Source organism: Acanthisitta chloris, unplaced genomic scaffold, assembly GCF_000695815.1.
Source record: "Acanthisitta chloris isolate BGI_N310 unplaced genomic scaffold, ASM69581v1 scaffold24902, whole genome shotgun sequence".
In the NCBI taxonomy this organism is placed as follows: Eukaryota; Metazoa; Chordata; class Aves; order Passeriformes; family Acanthisittidae; genus Acanthisitta; species Acanthisitta chloris.
The window spans coordinates 84970-94819 of NW_008661425.1; the positions used below are offsets into that span (position 1 = coordinate 84970).

General features: G+C 49.1%; 2 protein-coding genes across 2 annotated transcripts in view; one reads left to right on the forward strand and one right to left on the reverse strand.

Annotated features, from left to right (window-relative positions):
• Nucleotides 1-1582, forward strand: part of LAMA5 (laminin, alpha 5) — an 80856-nt gene extending 79274 nt beyond the window's left edge. The window contains exons 74-79 of the mRNA XM_009070231.1: nt 1-135; nt 235-394; nt 488-618; nt 718-808; nt 1187-1306; nt 1428-1582. The exon at nt 1-135 is cut by the window's left edge and continues 3 nt beyond it. Of these exons, the coding sequence (XP_009068479.1) occupies nt 1-135; nt 235-394; nt 488-618; nt 718-808; nt 1187-1306; nt 1428-1582 (792 nt within the window). The remainder of the gene's footprint in view (nt 136-234; nt 395-487; nt 619-717; nt 809-1186; nt 1307-1427) is intronic.
• Nucleotides 1583-2925: 1343 nt separating this feature from the next.
• Nucleotides 2926-9563, reverse strand: ADRM1 (adhesion regulating molecule 1). Its single transcript, XM_009070232.1, has 9 exons — nt 9353-9563; nt 8679-8795; nt 8453-8576; nt 7945-8031; nt 5698-5779; nt 5244-5473; nt 4764-4921; nt 3770-3872; nt 2926-3151 (listed from the first exon to the last, which is right to left on the reverse strand). Exons 1-9 carry the CDS (start codon nt 9560-9562, stop codon nt 3045-3047), a joined length of 1218 nt encoding a protein of 405 aa, XP_009068480.1. The 5' UTR covers nt 9563; the 3' UTR covers nt 2926-3044.
• Nucleotides 9564-9850: the final 287 nt, after the last annotated feature.

Here is a 9850-nt window from a genome sequence, read left to right on the forward strand (position 1 = left end):
CAGACCCGGGCCCAGCTGGTCATCGACGGGCTGCGAGCCCAGGATGCTGCAGTGGCCACCAAAGGGCTCTTTGTGGCCCGGACCCCCTTGTATGTGGGGGGCATCGTGGCTGGAAAAACCAAGGTTCACATACCGGTAAGGGCTTGGTGGTCCCATCTCTGCCAGTTCATGGCATCACCCTGTGCCTCCCAGTTTTGGCCCCCCTGTGCTCAGTGCTGTGGCCTCTCTCCACAGGCTGCGTCTGCCTCCAGTTTTGACGGCTGCCTGAGGAACCCTCAGCTGGATGGGAGGCCCCTGGGTCCCCCCTCACGCACCTTCGGGGTGACACCGTGCTATGAGGGTGCACTGGAGAGTGGAGTCTTCTTCGCTGCGGGTGGCGGGTCCATCACCCTAGGTACCCCACAGCAGCCTGGGCTGGTCTCTGTGGTCCCAGAAGGGACAACATCCCATGGGAATCCTGTCCTCACCAGTGGCATTTCTCTTTCAGCTGAGGCAGTGGTGACTGAGCAGGACTTGGAGGTGACCCTGGAGGTCCGTCCCCGCAGTGCCTCTGGCCTCATCTTCCATGTTGGCACAAGGAGAAGTCACCATCTCCTGCTGTACATGGAGGAGACCAAGGTAGTGGGGAGTGGCTTCCCCACAGATTGCCAGAGGCAGTGTCTATCTCCTGCCTGTCCCCTCAGCTCACCAGGCTCTAACAGGTTTGTCTCTCCCCAGGTCACCGTGAGAGCAAACGCTGGGGCTGACGAGTTCTCCGCGTCGGTGACGTGCCCATCTCTCTGCGACGGGCAGTGGCACAGCATCGCAGGTGAGGTGACAGCCAGCACTTGGCTCTAGGACTGCTCCACTCCTGCTCAGCCCACATCTCCTGGGGGAACCCAGGGCAAGACCAGGGCCCTTGCTTGGGTATTGAAATCCCAGCCCTGCCTGGTGTGTGCTGTCCCACCCTGGTGGGCAAGGGCTGCCCTCTTCACTAGAGCAACACATGGTGCTTTATAGGTGCTACTGTAGCCAAAAGTTTTCAAGGAGACTGTCCAGGCTCTGGGCATTTCCCAACAGCCAGGCTAGGTCCTCTTACCCTTCCAGTAGTTTTGCTCTGCTCCAGCACTGGTCTAGCCAGAGGGCAGACCTGGATTTCCTCCATGGGTAAGAAAGCAGCACTGACTACTGTTGTTTTCTTTTGAAGTTACCAAATGGAAAAACATAATCCAGATTGATGTGGACACAGAAGGCAACCACACAGTGGGACCCAACCAGCCTCCTGCACCCAGCACAAGGGCAACCTTCTCCGTGGGAGGGCTGCCAGGTGAGCTGGGAAAGATGTGCCCCAGAATGAAACATCCCCAAAGCCAAGTGAGATACTATTCCTGGTGCAAGGACGAGGTACTTAACCCCCTAATTCCTGCTTTTCCTTGTTCCTCCTGCAGAGACCGACAAGGCCAGCACGGGGCCGCTGGTACCTCCCCTCCCTCACTACGTGGGCTGCATAAGGAACCTGCTGATCAACCGCAGGCACATGGACCTGCCTCGAGCTGGGACTGCCAGGGGCTCCGTGGGCCTGAGGGGCTGCCCTGTGCTGTAAGTGCCACGTGCGTGGACAGCCCGAGCGACAACGCTGAGCTGCTCCGGCCCCGGCAGCACCGACCCTGCTCAGACACACCTCATCTCCAGTGACTGCAGGCACAAGTCTGGGGCCAAAAAACCAGAGGGGCCACGAATCCAAGGGGAAGGAGGAGGGCAGGGGAGAAGAGGGCACTTTGAGGGCATCTTTCACAAATAGAACCAAAACATTGGAGCAGGATGTGGCGACAGGTGAGTCCTTCCCCAGTGGTTCAGCATCTGCACCAGGGCTGGTGCTCCCACGTGGCTGTGGTAGGACTGTCCGTGACAGAGCATGGGCTGAGGAACACAGCAGCCGTGCAGCACATCCTAAATCCTGTTCCCTTTAACCCCCACTGACAATGCACATAGATTTAGTTCACAGAACACTTGAGGCTATTAATAAACTGTCACAGACTGTCTGCAGATAAAGGCTGTAGGCAGTTTCTGTTTTATAATAAATGCAATTAGGACAAACTGGATTAATTCCGTCAGGTTTGTGGGTTTTATAGGCAAGGACACATTTAACCTCCCCCCACAAGGGCAGTCTCAGCTCACTTGCCACTGCTACGTAGAGCTCTGCAAGGGGGAACATGGACAAAATTCTGTTCACAGAATTAGCATCTTCTTATCAGAGTAATTTATAAGAATCAAAACAAGGACCAGAACAGGCTGGGAGAACTGCTGAGGGTAAGCAGAAACACACAACCACCACTGACTCTGCAGCTGCATTCAGCACTGGTAGCACACTGACTGAAGTTCTGCTGTGTGAAGCAAGAAATTATTGCTTGAAAGGGAAGAAATAAGAAAGGTTACCTCCACATCTGGCCAGGTGTGCAAGGTGTCACCTGGCCCTCACCCCCCTGGCTCCTGCTCAGCCTCCCTCACACCTGGTGTAGTGCAGTCTTCACTTGAAAACAGCTTTTTCTCCCAAGACACCCAGTTCACTTGTGCACTTACACGTCATATATATATTTGTGTGTGTATATATATCTCTGGCCACTTGGGGACAAAATCTTGCTTCTGAAATGGACTTGTAACTTATATCGTTATATTGTTGGGTTTTTTTATGAGGGGTAAATATTGTAAAATGGGTTTTTTAACATGTCCATCTTAAACAAATGTAATTATGACCTGTTTTTAAGTTGTAGTATTAAAGATGGTCTTTGTAAATCACTGGTACATACTTTGGAGTCAAATAAAGGTTTATGTTACTCTCTTTCACTTTACTGGGGCAGAGCAAGCATGAGGGTGATGTAGAACTGGGAAGAGGGATAATCACCACCTCGGGCAGCAGCACTGTTGTACAGATTGGAAAGAACAGTATGGCAGATAAAGAAAATTCCTTTATTTGTAGATTTATATAAGCATAATATGAAGTTAGTAATCCTACTGCAGTTGCTTAAGTTAGTATCTAGGAATATCTGTAAGGAAGAGCAAATAACTTAATCTAAACTCATATCTTCCTCTTCATCTTTCTTGTCCTTAGAGTCTCCTTCCTTTTGGTCTGACTTGACACTGTTCTGCATGGCTTTGGCAAAGGCTTCCACATCTAGAATTTAAACACATGAGTTACTGAACTTTGTATTTTCTGGGCTTGGAGTTCATTGCCCACACAAGGTTAAGCTTCTTTACTTAGAAAGCAAACAGTTGCTTTAGTATGAAGGTATTAGCAGGGGAGAGAATGTTGAACACTGACACAGCATTTTATGTCCTTTCTCTGTGCATGGGCAGCCTAAGCCTAGTAATGGAACTGATGCTAAAAGCTCATTAGGGAAAAATGGATACTCCCTCCCCCTGTTCATTCATTCCAGATGAAATATTAAAGACTCCCACAAAAAAGACATTCCTGAACAAGGTGACCATGACACTCTAGAGTCTTTTGCATCTCCAGCAAGAAAACAAGGCCAAGGCTGCTCAGCACATCTCTGCAGAGCCCCAGCTTCTCTAAATGTGTGGCTGACCTTACTCTGTGCCTGCTGGGGAACACCCAATGTGCCTTTTCCTCGTAAAAATCCCTGTGCCTTTTCCTTGTAAAAATCAGTGCAAGAGTCAACTTCTGACAGTTACACAGAAGCTGATCATTCCACTCCACACTGAGTGACTGTGTGCAGAGCCAAACAACCCCAACAAACCACTTCATCCTGTTCCCAATGCCACCAGTACTTACCGCCTTTATTTGCTGCATCTACTGCCTCTGCAGGTAAGCCAAACTGGCTCATTAGCGGGCCCAGCTGTCCTGAAGCTAAGGCAGCACTGAACATGCTCAAAGCCTGTGAATTGGAGTCAACAGGGTCAAAATAAAGTTGCATTGTGTTCCTGCAGCATCAGGGGAGTGCTGGGCAGTAACATGGAACCAGAGCAGTCCTGTCTGGGCACACACAGTCTGGAGCAGCCACTCTCCTTCAGGAACTCTGAATAGCTGCTACACCCCCAGCCCTGAGAGGGTTCTGAGAGCAGGAACCACATCTGCTCCTAACCAGTGAGCAAAACCTGAGCAGCAACACACCAAACCACAGGACACAACCCCTAGTAGGTTTAGACATGGGTTTTTCCCATTACATCTTTATCTAAATGCAGATTCTCCATCAAATCACCACAACAGCCCTCATTTCTGAGTCCTGTCTGTACAGTTTAAGCTAAAAAGTCATCTTAGCCACTGAACTTTGGCAAATTGGCAACTTTTAAACAATCAGTGTAATTAACTAGTTCAAATTGGCCTGTAACACACCAGCTTAAATCACACAGACAGTCCTGGAATGAAGCATTAGTGTTTCAAGAGGACCAAGGGATGCAGTGCTGGAAACTGAGCATCTCTTCCCTTTAGTCACTTGAACTGACCTTTAAGGAAACTGTCCAAGCCACCCTTTGACAGGGAATAATGAATTTTCTACTACTCCTGTCATTTGACAGAATATTTACAATCAAGACAAAGGCAAAGCTCAACTCCAAAAGGAAAAGTTGAAACCATTCCCATCTGCCCTTGTGTGACTGCAGGAAGGAAGAACTAGTGCTCCATTAAACCATGTCCCTCCTCCTTTCCACTTCTATTGAGCAACTTCCCACACTGAAGAGTGTCAGAAACCTGGAAAAGCAGGGTGAGGTGAATCAGGAGCACGGGGGAGGAGGGAAGAAGTGCACTTCCCCCACAGCCAGGCATCTACCTGCTGGAACTGAGGAGACGTCAGGGTGTTCTGGATCTCTTCTGCAGTCTGTGGCAGGGATTCCCCTGAGGGAAGGTAAGGCATCAATCGTTCCTGAACTTCAGCGTTGGCCAGGATGGGAGCCATTATCTCCGGAGTCAGAACAGCTGCAAGGTCCACTAGGAGCAAACAAAGGGTTGATCATTAGACTATGCATAAACCTCCATGTTTTTGTCATGTAAACCAAATGATCTAGCCAGAGATGTTCTGAAAGGTAGTGAGCACACTGACAGCATCCTTTCTCCCTCACTCAGTTTTGGAGTGAGAATAAACAGCCAAGAACAGCATTCAAATAAAAAAAAAACCAAAACACCCCACAAAACACCATTAGATGTAAAAAAAAAAAAAAAAAAAAAGCAGAGACCCTTCAAATCAATTTGGAACAGGACAGGACAGTGAAACAGCTCCAAATGACTCCTGGGTCTGGCCAGAACACCATACCTTGCTGTCCTCCTGCTCCAGATGGCACATTCATAGTAGCTAAAATGTTCTGAAGGTCACTCAGTTGGATGGGCTGTGTTGGGCTGGTGGCTGAGCTGGTTCCATTCCCTGAGCTGGGAACGGGGCTGGGACTGGTGACAGAAGCAGCCGCAGGAACGGTCGGGGCAGGAGTCACACGGGTGGAAGAAGTGGTGGAAGATGGTGTCACTGCAGCCGACTGGCTGCGAGAGCTGGGGGAGATAATCAGGATAATTAATTCCCTCTAAAACCCTCTTGTGTTCTGAAAAGCTGCTTTTCAAGCCCTTACAAAGCTGCTGCCTCATTTTACAGAGGTAATAAGCAGCCTCAATTCAATTCCCACCACATTCCCCATTCAACAGGCCACGATTCCTCCCACAGAAGTGGCAAATTGACGTTACAAACTCCTACAGACCCGGAGCAGACAGGCTCCTACCTGGATGATGAGCTGCTGGTCGGGGGTCCCCCACTCCCAAGCAGACTGGCCAGCCCAGGCCCCGTCAGTGCACCCAGCCCACCTTCCATAAACATAAAAGAACAACAGGTTTAGACATCTATTTCCTCATGTTCTCTGCACCTCTCTGCTCTAGAGAGGTCACTCTTGTACCTGAAAGGTTTTATTTCCTAAAATAGAGGAGGGGGTGAAAGAGCCCAGCCCAACTCCCCCACCCCTTCTGTAAATTAACAGCTCATGTTTTCTGATCTTGCATCCCTGTTAGAGATGCACATTTTAGAAATGACCCGATTTCTAGATGTACACAAGGATGAAATTACTTTGGTTTGTGCCATACATACACGATCGTTGTAACACAGCCCTCTCCTCCTATCTACTATTCCAAAAATCCAACTTCTCTCTAAACTTTAAAGCCAATGCCCTCAGCAGAAATCCCAGAGGCACCTTTGAGTCACCACCACTCTCTCCCCACACACCAGAGTTTGCAGCTTCAAACCTAAGGCAGAGATGCAGCAGCAGAATCAGCCCTTAAACACTCGACAGGCAAAGTAATGACAACCCCAAACCAAACACCACATGCTCCTAGAAGAGCAGCCAGCAGGAAAACAACAGCCCTATGCCAAAGAAACCAGCATCAGCCTCCTCCATCACACGTCCCAACTACCAAGGACTTATGGAAGCATCAAGAACCTCAGCCAAGAAGAGCTGGGGAGAGGCCTGACTGCTGGGCCCACTGGAGCTGTCAGGGACTCAACTATCCCCCTACAACTCCTTTGAGCCACACCAGCCAAACACCCCATTTACCACACACTTCCCATCACTGGTTCCTGCACCACATCTAATTAAACACACACCTAATCAGACACACATCCCTACACAAGCACCTGCATTCATCACCCACCTTTCAGGAGCTACTGGCAAGCAGAGGACAGAATGACAGTGCCCCATGAGCAAACCTGTGGCCAACTGCAGCTGCAGACCCTGGGGGTCAGAGTGAGCCCCTGCCAGCTCCACACTTGTAGTTTCCACCCCATGGAACCATGTCCCAACACTTCTGTCACTCATCACAGCAGCAGGCACACCAGATGAAGCTCACCTGGCTGTACCACACACTGCTCTGCTCAGTTTGTCCTTGCTAGGAAAGGTGACCCAGGAGCAAGAGAGCTCCTTTGGAGCTCTGCAGAGCCCTGAGAGATGCAAACCAGATGTGAAGAAGATGACATTCCCAGGGGAAGAGCTCCCCAGGGATTCATCACAACCACTGTTTGCAAAGGCAAGCAGATGGTTCTCTTTCTGGTACAGTAGTGAGCTTCACGTCAAGCTTATAGCTAAAGGCAAAGAAAGAAGAGATGCTGAGAAAAAGTGTTGAGAAGAAGAAGACAGTCTCAGGATTATGTGAAGCTTCAAGAAGGAAGATCTTTGCCAAACACATGCTAAAAGGCCAGAATCTTCCAACACTAACATGAGATTTGCATCTGAACATCCCACCAATATGAGACTTGCATCTGAAGCTAAAAAGACACCATCCAGCTCCACAAAAATGGACTTTGGAGCTTAAGCACAGAACTTAAGTCACTGCCATCTTACTCACTGCCATCTGTGTTCCTTTGCCTACTTCCACTCGAGGGTCTGACCTCTCAGAAAATGCTCTTGGAGCATGGATAGCATTGAGAACAGACCACAGCAGAGACTCCAGCACAGCCCTCATCCCCCTGAGAAACAGAGTGGTGTTCTGAGCTCTCCCCAGGGTTGTCCAGGAGAGAAAACCTAACCCGAACTTTGTCCCTCTGACTAGGGAGTGCTGTGGGGTGAGGACACTCCAACCTTCCTCTTGAACTCTTTCTATTTTGCACACAAATATTCACTGCGTCAGAGACAACATAAGCAACTCCACAGCTTGGGATATTCATCAGGAATTTAATCCTGGGTTTCAGCCCCTGCTCCAGTGAATATTTAGGAGGAAGAGGAGGAATAGAAAAAAAAGAGGGAAAAAAAAGCAGGAGGTTCAGTGCAAGGAGCAGAACCTATGTTCCTTGCAGATCAAGCCCTGAGATGAGTGCTGTGTAGGATCTGGTACCCTTTCTCTGCCCCTGAGCTCATCTCTGAGGCAGGGCCTTGCCTTCTCACGTGCTATTGAGATCAATAGCACTGCTTGAAAATATTGTCAGGTAAGATTTAACCTGGCAGGAGAAAATACCATTTTGGCATAAAGATATTAAAGCATTTTACCAAGTCCTCCTAAGCCCGTTGGTCCGATCAGCTGCATGAGCTGGTTATGGCTCATGTTTCCAAGAAGGCTTTGCAAGCCACCCTCACCTAAAAACAAAAACATTCTGAAACACAACATATTCACATAGGTTTGTTTTTTTTTCACAGCACTCCGGCTCAAACAGCAGGAGATTAATTGGCATCACATTCTGTATGGAAAAACAGTTTCAAGTGTTTACTGATTCATGATCTTCATAAAAGATAAATGCAACTTGGCTTCATAAAGAGGTAAGACTCCAGAGAATCTCCTGGAAACAAAGAGAGTTCTCCTGGAAGTCTTAACTTTCAGCCTGCACCTCTTTTTAACAGCACAGTTTATTCTGCTAAAAGCTTCTGGAATTAACACTGTCCCCAACTCACCCTCCAGAGCCATCAGGAAGTTCTTCCTAGTGAACTCTAAGTGCTTATTCTAGACATGAATTTAAAAGAAAAAAAGCTCTGAGGTGAAGGAGCAGAGAATGGACTGTACCTCCCAGTGCTGAGAGTTCATGGCCTCCACTGGCATTCCCACCCAGGGCCCCTGGCATCGGGGGGTTGTTGAGATACTCATTCACTTTACGGCAATGTTCCTCATCCTTGTCTGTCTTCGGCTCCTGCAAGAGAGTTGCTCTTGGTCTGAGTCAAAGCACTTGGATTTTGGATCAAAGTGTTGAGGTGTTTTGAGCCCAGAGCTTTGTCAGTGTCTCCCCACAAACCTGCATCCAGAAGAAGAGTCGTTTGGATCCTGCCTTGAACTTCAATACATACACACGGCCCGTGGTGCACTGAGGGACCCTCTTGAACTCACAGTCATCAGGAAAAATGATCAGGTCCTGCAAAACAAGGGAGCCAGAGAGGGACTCTTTGTCAGGAACTGCAGTGACAGGACAAGGAGTAACACGTTCAAATTGAAGGAGGGGAAGTTTAGGTTAGGTATTAGGAAGAGGTTTTCCCTGTGAGGGTGGTGAGACACTGGCACAGGTTGCCCTTGGAGGTGGGGCTGCCCCAACCCTGAAAGAGTTCAAAGCTGGGTTGGATGAAGCCTTGAGCAACCTGCTCTGGTGGTAGGTGTCCCTGCTCATGGCAGGGGGTTGGGACTAGATGATCTCTAAGATCCATTCCAACCCCTAAAATTCTATGATTCTATGAAACATGGCAAGAGGAACAAGTGTTTGAGAAAACACATCAATATTCCTTTTGGTCTCCCAAAGACCTCTGCCCTCCTCCCCAAACCTCCTTTCATCTGCTCCTCAGAGCAGAAAGGATGTAGAAATGTAGATCCATCAGGGACATTCCCACCCTAATGTGTCCTAGGAGCTGTTTCAGCAGGGTCAGATCAGAACAACATATGACTGAACACCTCAGCACTGAAACCCAAGCCCATACTCACATCCTCCACGTTGCCAGAAGTCCTGTCCTTCCAGCAGAAGTGAATGAGGGAATCGTCAGTCTGCTGGATGTAAACAAGGCCTTTTCTCTTGTCTGGGGTTACAGTGCTGCCCTTCAGGGACATCTTCCCTGCCCGAAATTCCACCAGGTATTTGCTGGACGAGCCACGGGAGCCTGGCACCAGGCTTGGAAACAATGCACCTGAAGACATCCTGGAGAGGGAGAGAGTGGCAGAGCGTGGTGAAGAACCTTCACATGTTTTTCCTTCTCAGTATCAAATTTCAACCTCTATCAGGTGGGCTCCACAAAAACCACCTATCCCTGCAGGATCCTAGGGTGATCCCACTAGGCTGAAGAAGAACCCTGGATGGAGGCAGCAGGCTCCAGAGCTCTCAGCCACTAAAAAAGGGGAGCCTGAATACTGAGCCACTTGGAAATGAAACCACAATCCCCTGGCGCTTCCTTCTTGGGTTCGTGTCACGGCTCAAAGGCCCAGGGA

Coding starts and splice junctions, on each gene's coding strand:
- ADRM1 (XM_009070232.1), bottom strand. CDS start 9,562: ATGTCTTCAGGTGCATTGTTTCCAAGCCTGGTGCCAGGCTCCCGTGGC. Junction 4,922..5,243: donor TGGAGCAGGAGGACAGCAAG/GTATGGTGTTCT, acceptor GTTTGCTCCTAG/TGGACCTTGCAGCTGTTCTG. Junction 3,873..4,763: donor CGTCTCCTCAGTTCCAGCAG/GTAGATGCCTGG, acceptor TCCAATTCACAG/GCTTTGAGCATGTTCAGTGC.